Source organism: Cannabis sativa, chromosome 8 (assembly GCF_029168945.1).
Source record: "Cannabis sativa cultivar Pink pepper isolate KNU-18-1 chromosome 8, ASM2916894v1, whole genome shotgun sequence".
In the NCBI taxonomy this organism is placed as follows: Eukaryota; Viridiplantae; Streptophyta; class Magnoliopsida; order Rosales; family Cannabaceae; genus Cannabis; species Cannabis sativa.
Genome location: NC_083608.1, coordinates 47,542,558 through 47,562,902, shown reverse-complemented (window position 1 = coordinate 47,562,902; position 20,345 = coordinate 47,542,558). Strand labels below are relative to the sequence as shown.

The 20,345-nt window shown below is 31.7% G+C and overlaps 2 protein-coding genes across 2 annotated transcripts; one reads left to right on the top strand and one right to left on the bottom strand.

Moving 5' to 3' along the window:
* Positions 1-5,073: 5,073 nt before the first annotated feature.
* On the top strand, positions 5,074-9,579 carry LOC115699341 (conserved oligomeric Golgi complex subunit 5). Its single transcript, XM_030626694.2, has 4 exons — positions 5,074-6,410; positions 6,739-7,212; positions 8,187-9,259; positions 9,350-9,579. Exons 1-3 carry the CDS (start codon positions 5,304-5,306, stop codon positions 9,129-9,131), a joined length of 2,526 nt encoding a protein of 841 aa, XP_030482554.2. The 5' UTR covers positions 5,074-5,303; the 3' UTR covers positions 9,132-9,259; positions 9,350-9,579.
* A 4,196-nt stretch (positions 9,580-13,775) lies between these two features.
* Positions 13,776-16,477, bottom strand: LOC115701233 (GDSL esterase/lipase At4g10955). The gene is made up of 2 exons (XM_030628976.2): positions 16,077-16,477; positions 13,776-15,058 (listed from the first exon to the last, which is right to left on the bottom strand). Exons 1-2 carry the CDS (start codon positions 16,211-16,213, stop codon positions 14,002-14,004), a joined length of 1,194 nt encoding a protein of 397 aa, XP_030484836.2. The 5' UTR covers positions 16,214-16,477; the 3' UTR covers positions 13,776-14,001.
* Between the last annotated feature and the right edge of the window lie 3,868 nt (positions 16,478-20,345).

Genomic DNA, 20,345 nt, shown 5'->3' with positions numbered 1-20,345 from the left:
CAACAACTAATCTCAGTATCACTCATTTCACAAAAAAAAATGAATAGAGTGTAATAAATGGACTATGTTAATGTAAAATTTTATTTTGAAAGGTATTACTAATAAATCGTATAGTAAAATTTAATATTGTAAAAAATTTAGGGGTAAAAATTAACTTTTATTATGTGATAAATTTGAATCAATTTTTGCATATTATTAGAACAAATTTTTTTACAAAAAAAGTAATATTTTAATAATAAATCACAAATTTTTTACTACAAGATATTATAATGACTAATTTAGCTATTTAAATGAAGTTACTTACCATTTTTCAAAAAAAAAAAAAAATCCAACGAAAAAAACTTATTGAAAATGTAATTTTGTTTACTTAATTTTTGTTGGATGTAAAATTAAAAGACACGTGGCATCACTTAATTATGTCACATAAATAATTAGTTTTTAAAAATATTTATGAGTTAGACTAATTAAATAGTGACACATGTTATTTTAGGTACCATCTAATAAATTTTTTATTAAGATTTAGACTAAAGCATCTTTAAACAAGCAACATTCCAAGTTCATATAAGGGACTCACTATAATTCTTTAGCCAATCTCAAATGGCCATAAATGGTACACGTGGAGTGGCGGACTCAGAATTTAAAGTGAGGGGGGCATAATTTTTTTTTTTTTTTTGTAAAAGGAGAGAGGGCATAAATAAATTTAAAAAGAAAAATATAAAGTGTAGTTAGTGAAATTTGAACCTTTACCCTCTACCATATTTGTATCTACCTTAACTGTTACACCAAGCTTACTTTTATGTCTATAAATATCATTTTTTTTATACAAATATATGTTGTAACTAATTAAAATACATATACATTTTTTTCCCGATTTTTTTTCAGGGCAACTGTCTCCTCGCTACAATGTCGGTCCGCCCCTGAGTGGGTATGTGAGTAGGGGGGTAATAATATCGATTCCAAATTATGTAACTAATGTATATAAAAGATGCTTAAAAAAAAAAGCTTTAAGCCGATCAATTTTTAAATTAATAATAATAATAATAATAATAATAATAATAATAAATTGACCAAGGAACCATACCTTATTTGTCACACAAAATAAAAAATTATTCATTATAAACATAACATTCTAATTGTATATATATATATATATATATACTAAATTTCACACATGATAAAATTATGCCAAATTAAATTCAACAAAGAAGCAGAATAAAGAGGTTGATCTCTAGTTACATTACTAAACTATATTAAAAAGTGTTATCGCTACAATAAATGTTCCTAAAGTACATATTAATATTAATGGAGATGCATTGTACAAGATTCTTTACAAATATTATATCACTCTACATCTCCAATATGTACTTTAATTTAAATAAAAATATGTAGAATAGACATATATTATATATATGATATATCATATCATAGAGTGATGAACATTATAACAAGTCGTATTGCCAAGAAGATTTTGTGGTAGGTTATGCTATTCTTTTCTGTATATAATAAATCTCCTATAAATTTATGAAAAAATATGAATTATTTATAATATTTTAAAAATAAAATTGAAATAACTTGCTGCATAAAAATATGTACCTGCAACAAGTTGTTTTAAATTAAAATAAAAAAACATATCTAATTTATATTTAATACACATCATTATCATTGTATCTGCAGTTTGAGTAATATTTAATCATGCTCCATGTCTAACAAATTCTGAAAATGAGCTAAGCTACACAAGCAGAGACCTTTTTCTTTTTTGAAAAGAAGGGTAATTATATAAAGGGAAACTTACAAAAATACTAGAATTTAGATTAATTTTTACAAAAATACTGTCACACGAAAAAGTTTTCAAAAATATTGTGTTTTTATAAAACACCAGTAAAATACAAAACAGAACAACTCAGAACAACAGTAGAACAACCAAAAAACACTAGTAGAGCACCAGTAATAATTTAACACAGTATACTGCAGTATGTAACTTATAAAAAATACAGTAAAAAAATACCGCCTAGCAGTATTTTTGTAAAAAAAATAGCAAAAGTTAGTATACCGTGTAAATTTTTATAAACTTAAAAAATCTTTCATAATATTTTTAGTCCATAAACTTATCATTAGAAAATTGATTTGTATCAACAACTTCACTGTTTCTAGTTAAAACTAAAAGGTAAAGAAGTAACTCAGACCATGTTTTTTAGGTCTAATCTTCGGCATAAGTAGGCCAAGTCTGTGCGTAAGGCCCCCTCACCAAGAGGTTTCCAAATTTGGAAAAATACAATCTTTCACATTCACAACACAAAGGCTTTCAAAATTTTGAAAATTACCATTTTAGATATAAACATTTGAAAAATAACATATTTGTGGTCTTCCAGTACTCATGACCGGGCCTGAATCTTCTTGGCCCACTCACACCCCAAAATTCAGTGAGGAACATTTTCAATATTCATAACTTTTTCCTTAAAATTCATTTTCACATGATTTAATCCAATTGTGGCATACCATACACCAAAATATTTCAATATTAGGATAAATATTAATAAATCTCCAAGACTCCACTTGCAAACTATATATATATATATATATATATATTATTAGATCTAATTTCTAACACACTAGAGAATAATTTTCAAAAAAAAAAAACACACTAGAGAATACTTCTCCAAATCATGAGTTTTAATATTCTCAGTCATACATAGTGAGTGGCTAAAATCAAAATCTGAAAAATGGAAGAAAAGAGACCGTTTTATAAAATTAAGTGGCATATGATGAAAAAAATATGCCAACTGGCCAGGCATGACCGATTCTATTTCTTGGTATTAAATAACCATTTAACCGACCAAATCATCAACTTATATAATCAACTTTTTCTTTGTCTTTTTTGTTTTCCTGAATATGTGTGTATATATGGGATAAAATCATGTTTCATCCTCTTATTATATTTTTATTATAATGTTATATATAGCACCAGAACCTATTCAATTTAATTCAACTGAATCTAATGCTTTTTTTTTTTTTTATTAAATCGTTTTCAATATCAATTAGATTTTATCTTATTTTTTTCATGTTTTTAAATTAAATTGAATTAGATTGAATTTAATTTTTAAGTTTAATTGGATAGAATGATATGAACCTAATTACAGGTGAGAAAGAGAAAAGTATTAGATTGAATGAGATATCAAATTATATATGGCTCTTATTATAATTAATAAAATGAGTTTCAGAGTGTAGCCGTTATCTACAACTGGACACGTCATGATTTGGGTTTGACAACGTCAACAACGGCAGTGCTGGATACAGTCGTTATAATGTGGAGTAAGGCTAGTTTAGTCATTTTCCTCTTCCAACTTTTATACTGACCGATCAAATATACATCAAATGATAAAACCGATCAAATTTCAATAGATTGATTAGATGATTAAAATTAATTAGATTGAATCAGATAAAATATAATGTCAAATATTGAATTTGGTCTAATAAACACCCCTAACTCCAAATATATTCCTCTTACTCCACTAGATTTTTTAAAATTCCAAAAATACCCCTATTTTTCATTGTTTTTCACTCTCTTCTTACGAGGAAACCAAGGCACCGTTATCTTTGCCCATCACTTACCTGCTGTCCTTATCTAACGTCTATATATAGCAATGCTTATTACAACTGAAACTTAAAGAACCATTCCTCATCTAGAGAGAGAGAGAGTAATATCTCATATCTGTGATTATTATTATTATTATTATTATTATTATTATTATTATTATTATTATTAATGGGAATGATGAAGACATTGTCGTTAAAGAAGACGATGATCAAAGAGCTATGGCCATGGAGATTTTCGGGTTTCAAATGGAAAGGGAAGGACTCTTCTTCTCCAACTCAGTCTCAGTTAAACATCTTAGACGACGTCGTTTTCAAGATATTATATGTCGTTGAAGCTGTCGTTCTTGTCTCCACTCTCTGTTTTTTCTTCCTCTGTTGCGGCTGTCACTTCTAATCTTTTGATATAAATATATATTATATATACTGTTAATTCCTTCCTTCCTCACAATCTAATTTTATGGTTATTTATTTAAGATCCATAATTGGGGCTTTTGTAACTCGAATTTTTCTTCTTAGGATTTGGAAGATTCTTTTATTTATTTTATTCTTTTGTGTGTAAATTATTGTTCTTGATATTCTTTAAAATTTCTAAATCAATGAGTGGAATATAATTATTATGCTTTTGTGTTTTTGCTTCAAGTTTTGATTTTTGATTTTGTCAATGGTAAATGGAATAACAAAGTTATGGCTGGGCCTGGGGAAACCTCTGGCTTTGTCGTTTATTAAATTAAACGACATTTTTTTAGATATGGTAAACCTTATGTCGTATTCATGTAAACTTTTGTCGTTTTTAGACACCATTATAATCATTGTCGTTTTAACAATGGGGCTAATGACACTATTGCAACGGTTGTTATTGTGATCTAAATTTCTTGCTAAAAAGAAAAAAGAAATTTGGATCGTTTAATACCACATGAAAAAGTTTTGTGATACCATTTATCAACGGTTATTTAATACCTCATTGTATTTTGGAGCAGTAATAGTTTGGGTCTAAATACAAGTTGTGCTCCATTTGGCGAATCTAATCCGATTCCAGCTTAGACCCGACGTAAATAAAATAAAAAATAAAAATAAAAATAAATTTTATACGACACATTTTTGTTTTTTTGTTTTTAAACTTTAAAAACAAAAGTGGTTACAGAATGCATTTTTGTTTTTCAAAAACAAAATTTTTAAAAATAAAAATTTTACTTTTATTTTGTGATTAAAAAATTAGAAAATAAAAGTGTTACCAAACGGCGAATAATATCTCTAAACATATTTTATTAATTATTCTGAATTTTAATAATTATTTTTTATAGTAATATAGATTATAATATTATAATTATTTTAATATTATATATTTGAAATAGATAAAATATATTAAAATTAAAAAAAAAATAAAATTTTGATAATATATTTTAAATAAGTAATATAAAAATATATTGTAAAATAAAAAAAAAAAAAATTTGACAGAAGCTCTTGGTCTTGGGAGTGCACTTGAAATTGTACTTATATTATTATCTTGAAAACAAAACGGGCTGTCGTTTCCAGTATTCCTTTAAACGACACTTTATTTTTGATGAAAATCCTTTAAACGACACTTGACGAATGAATGGATTTTGCGATAGGCATCATTCCACATTTGGACAGTCATATATTCAGTTCTGTCCAAAACCTCCAAGAAACTATCACCGACCACCGTCCTCTGGTGTCCAAAAACCTCAGCTATGGCGTCTCCGGCCTTACCAATGCAACGATCTCCCACTTCTTCCTCTTCTCCTCTCCAACGTCTCTCAACCTTCAAAAACGCAGCACCCAATCCTACAACCACTTCTTCATCCCTCACTGCCGCATCTCCGCTCGATTCCTTCGCCTCAGACCCAATCTTCTCAGCTTTTCTCTCATCCGATTTCTCCTCCACCTCCTTCTCTTCCGCCGCTCTATCTTCCGGCTCTCCAGCTTCCACCGCCGAGAAGCTTCACCAAGCCATCCGTCTCCTTGAGTCCCAGCTTCGCTCCGAGGTTCTGTCTCGCCATGGTGAGCTTCTCTCTCAGCTCTCTTCTCTCCAGCATGCCGATCATACTCTTGCCACCGTCCGATCTGCCGTCTCCTCCCTTCAGGCTTCACTCCGCCGTGTCCGATCTGAGCTTTCTGATCCCCTTAAATCCATACAGACACAAACGATTCAACTCTCCAATATCCACCGCTCGACGGAGCTCCTCCAGCACTCAATTCGCGCACTTCGCTTGTCGAAGAAGTTACGTGATCTGATCTCCGTGTCTGCGGCTGATCCTGATAAGCTTGATCTCGCTAAGGCTGCTCAGCTACATTGTGAGATCTTGACACTCTACAATGAGTACGATCTCGTGGGTATCGATGTTGTTGACGAAGAGCTCAAATGGGTTAGAGAGACTGGTGATAAATTGAGGAGCGAGGCCATGAAACTGCTTAACAGGGGAATGGAGGGTTTAAATCAAGCTGAAGTTGGTACTGGATTGCAGGTTTTCTACAATCTTGGTGAACTAAGAGCCACTGTGGAGCAACTTATCGAAAAGTACAAGGGTATAGGATTGAAGAGTGTGAGTACGGCATTAGATATGAAGGCAATTACAGCCTCCACCGGTGGTGGCGGATACGGGCCCGGAGGAATTAGGGGAAGCGGAATGCCGCAAATTGGAGGTGGAGGGAAGGCTAGGGAGGCTCTTTGGCAGAGGATGGCGGGCTGTATGGAACAGCTGCATTCGGTTTTGGTCGCAGTTTGGCATTTGCAGAGGGTTTTGTCGAAGAAGCGTGACCCTTTCACGCATGTGCTACTGCTTGATGAGGTTAATCAGGTCAGTGGGGTATGCATTTTTAGTTCATATGTGTATAAATTGTTTTGTGAGCTCCTATTTGTTTGATTTGTAAAATGAAAGAAGTTAAATGACACTTGTGAATTGTTTAATTTCATTGTCTGGCATTGTGGGCTGAGTTATCAGGTTAGCGATTTCGTTTGCGTAGACAGAACAGAACAATTAAACAAAGTAGTTAGTTTTTCTCTGTAAATCTGTAGAAAAAATAGCTTACTGACTCATATTGCTGATTGCTAATTTGTTTCAATTTGGGAATCAGTATTTTTGATTTCTCTTTCTCTTTAGCTTACATCAACTTTTACTTGCTTAGGAAGGTGATACTATGTTAACAGATCGAGTCTGGGAAGCCATTGTGAAGGCATTTGCTAACCAAATGAAGTCTGCTTTCACTGCATCAAGTTTCGTCAAAGAAATTTTCACCATGGGGTATCCGAAACTCTTTTTAATGATAGAGAACCTTCTTGAAAGAATTTCACGTGATACAGATGTCAAAGGGGTTTTACCAGCTATTAGTTTGGAGGGGAAAGATAAAATGATTGCAGCCGTTGATATATTTCAGACTGCCTTCTTGACTCTCTGCTTGAGCCGCCTTTCAGATCTCGTGAATTCTATATTTCCTGTGACCAGCCGTGGAAGTGTCCCCTCCAAAGAGCAAATCTCAAGAATCATATCACGTATTCAGGAAGAGATTGAAGCTGTGCAATTGGATGCACGGCTGACTCTTCTTGTATTGCGTGAAATTGGCAAGGTTCTCCAACTTCTGGCACAACGAGCTGAATACCAGGTAATTTTTTTTAAGTCCACTTAGGAAACAATAAATTATTTTGAATATATTGACGATTTTAGTTAAGTGTAATATTATGGAACTTTATGACAGAATCATATACTTGTAAAACTCACGTCTTCACTTTTTCTTCAGCTTCAAGGTACTCTTGAGTACAATGAGTTTCCTTTTATGAAATATGAAATCGATGGTGTTAAGAAAGATGTTAATTGTAGATTTGGAACACATTGGATTTTTTGATTTTAGGATCCAATCCAGTCATTTGTTTATTTCCCATGATCCCATCCAATTTTAGCTGAATTTGTTCATCTTCTTGGGCCTTAGTCTGACTTACTAAAAGTTCATACTTTGAAATATACTCTTACTAAGCTAAACGTGGAGGGAAATTCATTGGAAAAATAACATAGCCATGTAAAAATAAGCTCAATACTTAACATCTTAAACAAAGAGGGTATTGTGTTAGAAAATAAATAGCCAGTGTAAGCTTCAGTTGTTTTTGAGACTTGAGAGAGTAACACCTACAATACTTAACATGTTCAGTAAGTGGGGTTGAAGAGTTGAAGGTATAGACAGATTGATGTGCATGGACGACTTTATTACTATTTTATTGAGAAATATAACATGTAATAAACTATGTGTTAATATTAGTAAATTAACTTGTAATAGAATTATATCTTTAAAATTAAGCTGGCTTTGGTACATGTAATATGCTCAAACGTATTCTGTTTTCTGTTTTGTTTGTTATTGTGGGTAGTAAGTTCTTTGTACTCCCATACCTCTTGTATTATTTCCCATATTATTAATACTAGTTCTGATGTTTTGTTTTATAAAAAAGAAAGACATTGATTCTGCTGTAAAGTTCATGCATAAATTTTCTCTGAAAATTACACAAAATATGAAAAATACTAATGTTAATGTCTAGTCACAATGGTTGAGTTTGATTTATATTGATTGAAATTTATCTTGCTGTACAGATATCTACTGGTCCTGAAGCTCGGCAAGTCGATGATCCTGCGACTTCAGCACAACTCAAAAACTTTGCCCTGTGTCAGCACCTGCAAGAAATTCACGCACGTGTGTCAACTATGATTGCAGGACTACCTGCTATTGCTGTAGAGGTGCTGTCTCCCGCTTTAGGTGCAATATATGAGGTTGCCTGTGACTCAGTGACATCCCTATTCCAAGCTATGGTTGATCGTCTAGAGTCTTGCATCTTGCAACTTCATGAACAGAATTTCGGCATGCTTGGTTTGGATGCCGCAATGGATAACAATGCATCATCTTATATGGACGAGTTGCAAAAGTGTATTCTTCACTTCCGAAGTGAATTTTTATTTAGGCTGTTGCCTCCAAAGAATGCTGCTAACATTGGAGTAGAAAATATATGCACTAGGCTTGTTAGGAGCATGGCTTCAAGGGTTCTAATATTCTTTATCAGACACGCTTCTCTTATCAGACCCCTTTCAGAATCAGGAAAGCTGAGGATGGCTAGGGATATGGCTGAGCTTGAATTAGCTGTAGGCCAAAATCTGTTTCCTGTTGAACAACTCGGTGCACCATACAGAGCCCTCCGAGCATTCCGCCCTCTTATTTTCTTGGAAACATCTCAACTGGCATCATCTCCTCTTCTTCAAGATCTGCCACCAAGTATAATACTTCACCATCTCTACACACGAGGTCCCGAAGAACTGCAGTCGCCACTTCAGAGGAACAGACTTACCCCACAGCAATATTCATTGTGGCTAGATTCTCAAGGTGAAGATCAGGTTTGGAAAGGTATAAAAGCAACTCTGGATGATTATGCTTCCAGAGTGAGGGCCAGAGGCGACAAGGAGTTTAGTCCTGTATACCCTCTTATGCTTCAATTAGGATCATCCTTGACAGAAAATGCTCTTGTACCCCAAAAGCATAAGCATTGATATGGCTGGTACATCTGTCGAGTGCTATTGTGAAAATGGACTGCCAATTTCAAACTCTTCTATTTCGGAAGATTTAACTGTTGAGAGAGTAGTAGATAGATGGGCAAATTCCATTGGCAGCTTTTGAGGTACATTACTAGTCCTTTCCACATTTCAGTTCACTTTTTCTTCAATTAAATTTGTTTTGCAGCTGAAATTACTTCTTATCATCTTGTCAGGTTTTTGGTTAATTTTTACAAATCAGTGATACCCTATCACATACACGGTCGATGTTTGCGGTTGATGAAAGAAAAAGATTCGTATGTATGGTCACTGAAAATTTAAATTTTGTTCCTTGTTTTTTATTCATTGATTGAGACTTTCTCTTCCCATTTGTTAGGATTATTCTCCCAATCTGCATATAAATTACATAGTATAGCAATAAAGTTTTTAAATCCATTATCCCAAAGTTAATCTTCTTATAAACTTGCATTTCCTTTTACTAACAAAATGATTGTTAAATTCTCATAATTGCCACCTTATTCAATTCTGAATATTGACACTTTTAGTTGGAAAAGTTTGAGTAGGATAATTTGTCATTGTAATCTTGTTTGAATATCAGGAGTGGTACAAAATGTAATTTTTTTGTTGAAGTGAATAATAAACTTCTTATTTTGTAGTTAGGCTTTACATTATTGTTATTACTGTTTAGTGTGTATGGTATCTGTATCACAGTTGTGAGCTGAAAAAGAAATTTACACTTGTTACCAACTTAGCAACCACGTTGGCGGCGCTTTTTGCCATTTGTATGCCAAAAAAGAACCATTTGCTTTTTATTGTTGCAATTATTAATCTTGTAATTGTCTTCTTATTGATCTGTCCAAAAAAAATTAAATATCTTCTTGTCATATAAAATAGGAAGAAGTTTTTTGCTCCATAAATAAGTAAAATGGGGGTGTAAGTTTTACTTGTAAATCAGTAGATTCATAGATGAAATATCAGAAGTAAACAATTAAACGCAAAATATAAAATTACTAGTGTAAGGAGCTTTCATTCTTGCTCCTCATTTTATCGGAATAATTGCGGTATAGTGTATAATAATTTTCTTCTGTTTTGTTAGTACAAATTTCATTTTGATTCTATTAAAAAAAAAAATTAGAAGTAAATTAATTGATATTACATATTTTTGTTCAAGTACAAATGATTTAGAATACAAGTTTCACGTATGTCCTGTTAAGTGTTAGAATGCGAAAGTGTATGGTTAAGGTACTAGAATAAGTGAGTGTATGGTAAAGGTACTAAAATAGGTGAGTGTATGGTAAAGGTACTAGAATAGGTGAGTGTATGGTAATGTACATGAGGTTTCATCTTAAAATTAATTGGCAATAAGAGGAGGGTTTTCTTTTTTTGTACCGACTTTAGGATATGGTTAAGGTACTAGAATAGGTAAGTGTATGGTAAGGTGCATGAGATTCCATCTCAAAATCAATTGGCAATAAAAGAAGTAGTTCATGCATCTTACATATGGTATTTAGTTTCAACACATTATCAATTTAGGACTCTCTAATATTAAGACACTAAAAAAATCTTTATTAATAAAATTGAACAAAAATTACAGTCTTACATTTTATATTTACGTTATTAAAAAAATTATTAAGTTTTCCGTTTATAAATTTAAAATTTTAGATATCTATTTATCTCATTTTATATTTTGAAAATATTATAATTGAATCTCTAGTAATGCGTCACACATAATTTTAAGAAAACATTATTGTTAACAAATCATGAAGCGTCATTTACTATTGGTATCCAATAACAATACTCTAATAAATGAAAAATTTTAAAATGCACTATTGATGCCTAGCATTCTTCTCGGTGTTATACTGCTATTGGTGTAATTAAGTATCAGATCTCTTAAGAAAATAGTTTTTAGGAAATATCGCTAACTAATCATAAAGCTTCATTTATAGAAGGTGTTAGACACCACTAGTACTCAATAATAATGCTCTTATTGAGTGCCTTACTAGTTAACACGCACACATGCGATGATTCATGTTATATGTTAGATCAAGAGGTTGGAATTTATCTTATCTTATGTTAATTTGAATATCACAAATGTTTAATTTCATTATCTAGTTGTCTCAATTGTGTGCAACAAAATGCCTCTAGTAATAATTAAACATTAAGCCTGATATATAATAGGTTCATATATAACTAAGGATGGCATCAATCAATTCAATCACCTTCTTCTTAAAACGTAGTGTTTCGGCAAACAGTGAATGCATGTCATTATTGACATTGATATATATATATAAATATTTATATATATTTATATAAATATTAAGTCGACAGCCACAGCCAAAAACCAAGATTTTAATGTGATGTAAAGGACTTGGACATGTAAACCATCTAACATTAGATAGATGAAAAATTGTTACGTAAAATTATATATTAAATATGTAATCAATTGGAAAGGACAGAGAAACACAAAGCAAAATCTCATGATATTATAATAATTCACAAATGGAATGGTAACAACGTGCCTTATATGTCCTTCTATCTCAAATGAGTTCAAATATAAGTACTATTTCTTAATGTTTTATCTTGAATTGACCAATTTTTCATGTGCACACAAACATTAGCATCTTCCTAATTAATAAATGAGTCTGTATGTGTGTGTGTGTGATTTAGGCTTCTAATTTTGGATTCTTGTTTTTGAACTTTCTTATATTTTCATATATTAACATCATTTTCAGCATCTTAATGACTTGTGACCTTTTTCTATTACCAATTTCCACACTTATTACTTCCTTTCTTAATTAATCTTCATATAAATACTTCTTCTTAGAATCCTCCGCTAACCCAAAACTTGGGCTGATTATTCCAAAGCCTAAAAAGTAAATATATACTAATATGGGGAAGAGAGTAAGTCAATCAACATCTGTGAAAACAACTAAGAACAATGAAAAGAAGGACTTGAATAGTTGGATAAAAGTCCTCAAGCCAAAAGTCTACATAACTGATAGCTCAAACTTCAAGCAACTTGTACAACAACTCACTGGCAATGGCAACAACCAACCCTTTACAAAACCCCAACAAGAGATCAAGAATGTTCCGGTCATAGAAATCGACGAGGATGATCATCAAGAAATTGAGCCTGAAATCAGTGTGGAAGTAGCCTCATTATCCTTTGATGGTGCCACTGATTCATCAGAGTTGTTCTACAGCAACCAATTAGAGCAAGAGTTCAGTCAAGTGTATAATAATGAGATATTTTTGGATGATGATAATACAAACTTGGAAAATTATTCAGTAGCAAATCAACAGGTGGACTTGTTAGCTTATTGGGATATTGAGAAATGGCTTCTTGATTATGATTCACATGGTTTATTATACAATAATGTTTATGGTCCAATTGAGCAAGATGTCAGCATATATGATTATGAGCTATCTGGGATTATATGAGAACTATTTTCTCTGTTTTCCTCTGCTTATACATATATATATATATATATATATATATTGAGAATGTATGTATAAATTATCTGTTTTACTAGATTATTGTAGTTGTTTCTATTTGTCATCCATAGTGGTAATGTATACATTGTGATTAATTTTTCTTTCTTCAATGTTAATTAGTCAGTTAACAAATTCAATATGAAGATTATCAAACACTTAAGAGATAGATTTGATTATGGTTCTGGATTTTTGTCCACATCAGAGTGTAGTTTTTTATGTATTAATTTCCCAAACAATGCCAAATTGTAAAGACATTATCTTTGTTTAATATAGTAACAAGTGATTTGCATGAAATTACCTATATATTAATCTTGTAATAGTTATGGATTTAACAGAAAAAGACAACTCAACACCTTATGAAGAATAGTAAGTTGCGTGCCCTTCATGTCATCATTTCATCTTTCCATTATTATATTAATATATTATTTGCTTATTTATCTTTAATTTGAAAACAACTTATATAGGGAAGAATAATATTGAATATTTAAACTCTTCTAACATTTCTTTCTTTTTCTTGTGTAAAAACAACAAAGTTGAGCATTTTCTTGAATGCCCATCTCTCTCTCTCTCTCTCTCTCTCTCTCTCTCTCTCTCTCTCTCTCTCTCTCTCTCTCTCTCTCTCTCTCTCTCTCTCTCTCTCTCTCTCTCTCTCTATTGTAATCACCAAATTAGTTTATTTATGTGCTTTTTTTTTATTGAAAGAAGTTTGTTTGTGTGCTTGGTGCCATATATGGTGGTTTATGCTATTTTTCAGTTTCATCTTAAAAATGACATGAGGTAACAATGACACATTTAGCTCGAAAGATATGATATCAAATTTTAATTTTTTTTATTAGTATAATAATTTAGTATGTTTTTTCACCATTGAATTAAAAATTTCTGTTTTAATTTAATATTATCTTTAAGGTTAATTGAATTTTATATATTTATTTTATAAGTGTCTTAAATTCAGTGACTTGGTTATTAAAGAATCTAAGCATTTTTAGGCATGCTAGAATGATCTTGATTGCATTGCATATATGGATAAAGGATGAGATCTTGCTCCTCCTATAATATTTTCACTTTTTATTCTTATCAACGATATAAAAATAAAATCTGTATGCAATTAACATAGAATTACTTATTATCAAAAGCATAAAGAACATCTAAATTAAAAACAAATTCAGTCACTATATCATGGCTTGGTTGATAGTATATAATGCTTTGACCAAAGTGTGTATGAGACTAGTCTCTCAACATTTCATCCAATATCAATTTTAGCAAAGTATCCACACTGTATAATAAATAAAATAAATAATAATTGCAGACAAACACAATACACAAATGAGTTATTTTAACAACCAAACCTTTTGTTGTTTATTGTCATGTCATGCTAGGCTAGGCTTTCCTTTCCCTGTGTTTTTGGATTTGGAAGACTATACAAGGATTTCAGCTGCCTACTTATGAGCTTACTGTTGTGAAGAGCAAGATTAAGTTCTAAATCATCAGACCACCATTGCTCCAATCCATGTGCTTCAAGAAACTTTTGGTTTCCCTTAGACATCACAAACAGCTTAGCTGCCATTTGTCCTGCTCTAGGCCTCAAATTCTCTTTACCAATGTTGCCCTTGTTTTCTTCTTTTTCTTCTTCTTCTGTTGCTCCATCAGGATCAGTATAAGAGCAACAAATGTAGTCACTGTTATTTACATACAAATGAGGTACCCATTTTCCCAAAGCTAGACCAGGATTCTTCAAACCATACAAATTGGGCACCCACCAACTATTATTATTACTATTACTATTACTTGTTTCACCTTCACTGTTAACTTGAGTTGAAGAAGAAGAAGGAAGCATTGACTTGAATCTCTTCCAAACAAAACCAGCTTTTTCTCCAATGTTTCTTAAGCTCATGGCAAGTGAAACTGAAGGTGGATTGAACAAGTGTGTGTCTACATATATCCCTTCTTTGGCTAATGTTTTTCCCACTTGGAGAGCAAAACCAGCCCCTAAAGAGTGACCTGCAATACACACATTACTACTACCATACTTTTCAGCCACTGATTTCAATGCCTCTAAAGCCACTTTGAATCTGATTGAGCCTTTCAAGCTTTCCCAAGCCAAAAACCGTAGGTCATCTTCGATGTCCCTTCGGAATGTTAAGCTCTTCAGGAGTGTTCCTCTAAGTGCTAATACAGCTCTTGGTGCACCACTCGGTCTAATGAGGATTAACTCAGAAAGGGCAGCAGACCTGTCCCATTCTAGTATTGCCCCGAAAATCGATCCATCTCTTTCATCAACCAAGGTTTGAACTAGCTTGTATTTAAAGGGTATCCACCATTTTGGGGCTAGAGCAGTTTCTTCACTTCTGTTCTCTTGTCTGTCAAGTTCAAGCAGATATACTGCCTGTATAAAACAAGCAATTACTGTTCTTTTGTAGTTTCCATCCTTCCTGACAAAATATAATGAAGAGGTTGTTCCTTTATCAATTGGGTTACAAAAAATTATTACTTCTCCCCAACGGCTACTATGTTTGGAAGTTGAATTTTGGCATGTATAAAATAAAATGTGGAAGATAAAAATAAAATCATCTTCTCATGTTTAGTCTGAAAAGAATTGTATAGAGGAAAAAGTTGTTTCAACAAAAATTTTCATTTCTCTACCAAAATCCAACTTCTACATTACCCAATTAATCAACTAACCAATAAAACTAAAGTTAAGAAAGCAAACATATCCAAAATGAGACATGATCTAGAGAGAGATAATCTTATGTCCTAACTATAAGAAATCAATGCTTAATTAGAATTGATAATGGTTACACTACATTACTTTCAATATATATATGTACACACACACAATTGTGTGTGAAAGAAGACAGCCAAACATACAGAAATACATAATCATTAGGGCTTCTATCCAACTTGCATTCATTATCTGAAGACTTACCAAAAAGGAATCCTGATCAAAACCAATGGTATCCAGCCAAATGATAATCACAGTACTAATTTGTTCCACTAACAATGCAACACTTAATAGGACTTAGTCAATATTCACAAACAAACGAAAAAGGAAAGTTCCAAGTAAAATTGCAAGAAATCAATCCCCGAGTTCACTTCCATGAATGATTCATCAAAAAAAAAAAAAAAAGGGAATGTTCATTAAACCCAAATTTGCATGATAGACTCAATTCAACACACGATCAATATTTCAAATCACTAAAATTTAGTATTAACATTTATTAAACTATCAGTATCAGATTCCCATTTCATGCCATACATAGTTTACACATTTGGATCTTAATAATTCTCGATCCTTTCTTCACAAACTTTCAATTAGGGAACAAACCCATGAGTTAGACTGAAAAAAATCTATGAACTTGTTCTGATTTGCCCAATTAACCAAATCCAAACATAAAATAAAAACACCATTGATATATAAAGATTAAAGAAAATGATGAAATGGGTACTGACCAACTAGAATTTATAAGCTCTCTCCAATTAAGAGAAGACACATTTCGAGGTCCAGACACATGAAATGCATATGGGTGAGCCTCTTTTTCTGCTGTTACAGCTTCATTAATCATCTCCTCAGCACCACGCTTCGCCATTAACGAAACTAACTACAACAACAACAACAACAACAACAACAAAGCTTCCACCTTTTTTTCTGCTTTCTTCTTCTTCTTTCCTTTTTGGGGTTTCTTAGCTTGTTAGAGAGAGAAAGAAGAGAGAGAAAGAGCGTTTCTCATATGGAAAGTTTACTAAAGTGAAGAATTTCAGATTTGGTATATAATTCAAAGAAAGTAAGGGATATAATTGAAAGTATTTAATGATTTGAAGCGTTTTCGTTTTCTTCTGTCGATCTCTTCCAACGGTCATATTTCTTTCGTGGTGTCGGGCTTTCATGTCATATTACCATATTACCCTTATTCATTGAACATTCACTTTATGCGAAAGGGTAGATATGATGAAGGTTATTTTGGTCTTTAACAATGCTGTCAAGCTTATTAGATTACAAGTTGGATTCTGCCAATGAAGTCAAAATTAAGAGCATTACAGTTTAGCTTTTTATTTAATTTTATTTTGGTTAAAATTAAGAGCATTATTAGGCACCATTATGCCAAATATCACCTGAGATAACATTTAAAAGTATCGATTTTTCTTTTTATAATAGAATTAAATTAAGAAAAATTTGTGGTAAAACTTTAAAAAGTTACTTTGATACATATTAGTCTTAAATTTCGAAAAAGATCAGTAATAATTTATATATTTTTTTTTAAGTATGATAGTCCTAAATTTAATTCATTTGTTACTTATTTAAAAATGCCATGTGTCAAAGTATTATTGGCCTAAATTATAATTTTAATGAAAAAAAATTATAATAAAAATAAAAGATATTAACAGCAAAACGATCCAAACTTTATATTTTTTAACACTTAAACACATAAATCGATTTTTTGGTGGCAAAACTTACCAAATTCACATTCCGTTTAACTTTTTACACTATCGTTTAAAAAACTTAGTTAAATGCCACGATAGACTACCCATATGTATACTAATACATGTGTGGCACGTTTTTAGTGCTCCACATAAAATTAATTATAAAAATAATTTTAAAAATTATACAAATAAAATAATGATTAAATAAATAAAAAATCTTTTTTCTTTTTCTTTTTCTGTTTTTTTTTCTTTTCTTTTCTTCTTCTTCTACCTGCAAGACCCAACCCCAACCCTAAATTCCAGCTCCTCTTCCTCTCTCTCTCTCCCTCCCTTTCTTCTCTCTCTCTCTCTCTCTCTCTCTCTCTCTCTCTCTCTCTCTCTCTATTGTGCGGCGGCGCTGTCTAGAAACCTCCATCTAGGGCCGTCTCAAATATTTTAGAAGCCCTGTTCTAATTTTAAAAAATAGGCCCTAACAAAAAAAAATTATAATTTGTAAATAGTATTTTTAAATATTATCATATTACAAAAATATATTTTACATAATTAAGCACCTAAAAACCCAAATAATTTTATTAAAATTGTTATTATTTTTAATACAACTTCAAGCTAATATCAAATATTATAGAAAAAAAAATTAAAAGGCATTAAATAAGGAAAAAAATCAAAGAAAAAACATTTTTTTTATTTGGCATAATGGAAGGTTGGGCTAAAAATAATTTTGAAAAATCATATTGGGCCTTTTTAATTTTTGGGCCCTGTGCATTAGCACTTCTTCCACGGGTACATGGTCGGCCATGCTGCCATCACTCTCTTTTCTCTCTTTACGACGGACGAAGGCACAAGGCGAAGCCCTCATCACCGTCGACAAAAGCCTGGCTGAAGCTCCAACCTCCATCGACCTGCAAGAAAGAAAAAAAAAGACAAATCCCAACAAAGGAGAAGACGTGTCGAAGAGAAAGAGAGAGATGAGAAAAAAATGTGAATTGGGCAGAGAGATAGGACATGAGATGGAGAGTGTAAATGGGGGTTCGAGTTTCTCGGGTGTGGCCCGTACGGGCTGAGGATTGTCGGCGGTAGCTTCGAGGAGCTGAGGAAGGATGCCACACAAAGAGAAAAAGATGCTAGGGTTTTGGTGTGTGGTTTGTGGAAGATGAGAGGTTTCAGAGAAAAAAAGAAAGGAAAAAAATAAAAATAACATAAAATAAAAAATATTTTTTATATAATTTATTTATTTGTATAATTTTGTAGTTTTTAAATTATTTTTATAATTAAATTATTGACCATTCAAAATGTATCACGTGTGTACTAGTGTACACATAGGCAGTTAACTGTGTCACTTAATTGAGTTTTTCAGACAGAAGTGTAAAGAGCAAAACAGAATGTGAGTTTCGTAGATTTTGCTCCCAAAAAATCAGTTTATGTGGTATAGTGTTAAAAATATAAAGTTCGGGTGGTTTTGTCCCGATAAATAGATTATTTAAAAATCTTAATTTTTTTTTCTTCCTCGTCTTCTTCATCTCCTCTCCCAATCCCGATTCACCCCCACCCTCTCGATCTCTCCTTTTCACTCTTAGGGTACAAAAATCTCCGCCTTTAAATTCATTCTCTAGCTCTCTCTCCACAACTCTATACCTCTCTTGTTTCTCTCTCTTTTATTATAGTCCATCATCTCTGATTTTTTTTTCAGTTGATAAAACGTGTGGTTGGGAATCGGCAGTGTGGGTGGAGACGAAGATGACGAAGAAGAAAAAAGAAATTTAAAAAATCACTACAAAATTTTTTACTTTTAGTCACAATAAAATTTGTGAATAAAAGTAAAAAAGTTGTGACTAATTATAAAACATTATTCTTATGTTGTGGCTAAAAGGTCTATGGCTAAAGGTATTAGTCACAAAAATTACAATTTATTGTGACTAAATGTATTTTTAGTCACAATACTTGTTGTAACTAAAGCTAAATTAGTGACAATTGTAAGTAAATATTATATTTTAGTCACAAGTAATATTTTGTTGTGACTAAGGCTATGTTTGGTAGGAAGGAGGGAGAGTTAGATGGATGGAGAGTTGATGAAGGATGGAGAATATAAGAGAGGGAGAGGAGAGTAATGATCCTTTTATATTGTTTGGTAGGAAGGATGAAGTGATTGAAGGATAGATAATTATTAATTTATAAAATTACTATTTTATCCTTATAATTATTTTTTAATAATATTTGTTGAGGGTATTTATGTAATTTATAATAATTAAAGAGGAAGAGTTTCAATCCTTCCATTATTGGACGGATTACAAATTAGAGATTTGAGTGGATTTACTATCCTCTCACCTCACATTTCTCTCCTTCACTCTCTCTTGCCAAACAAAGAGATTTGTTATCTCCTCCCACATCTATCGATCCCTTCCCTCCTCTCTATATCTCTCCACTTCTCCCTCTTACCAAACATAGTGTAAAAGTCACATTTAGTCACAAAAAATATATGTTGTGACGAAGAAGTTACTACTAAAAGCAGTTATTTTTTAGTGAATAATTTTTAAGATTTTTAAATCATTTATTTATTTATATTTATTATAATTTTTTTAATTAAAATTATGAGTTTGACCAATATACTTTGATATGTTACAATTTCAAATAAATAAACAAATAGTTACTAACAAATTTACAAAAAAATGTAAATTTATTTTTTTCAAAATAATCAGTCTTCTTATTTGTTGTCCGCACTTTAGAGAAGGTCACGTATTACTACCTTTGTCCTAAGAGAATGGTTAAGAATCTACTAATTAAGTATAGTTGGTAATAATTATCTTGAATGAGAAGCTACTTACGTTCTCCTACCACGACTTGCAGGCAGCGAATGGGGACACTGCCCTCGAGGCCCGATCCGAATAACTATTCAAGTCTCGCAAAAATTTCGCTGTTCGGGTAAGAGTTCAAATTTCACTATTAGTGGCAGAGCCACAAGGAATCATGTGGGGGTACATGATCCAGCTCAAGTTTTAAAAGATTACATTTTTATATAGAAATTTTAAAATAATTTTAATTTTGCCGGCATAAAATTTAATTTTTAGTAATTTTATCCTATAAAATGTATTTTTTTAATTTATATTTTTAATGTTTTTATGTTTATTCCCATAAAATTATATATATTTTTTCTTTTTACCTCCATAAAATTTTAAAAAAAATTCTCCAACAAAATTTATATTTTTCATTAATATCCTACTTATATAAAAAAAATTTGGCTGCCCTAAACTATATCGCTGGCTCCGCCAGTGCCTATTACAACCCCTCATAGGAAGAATTATATGT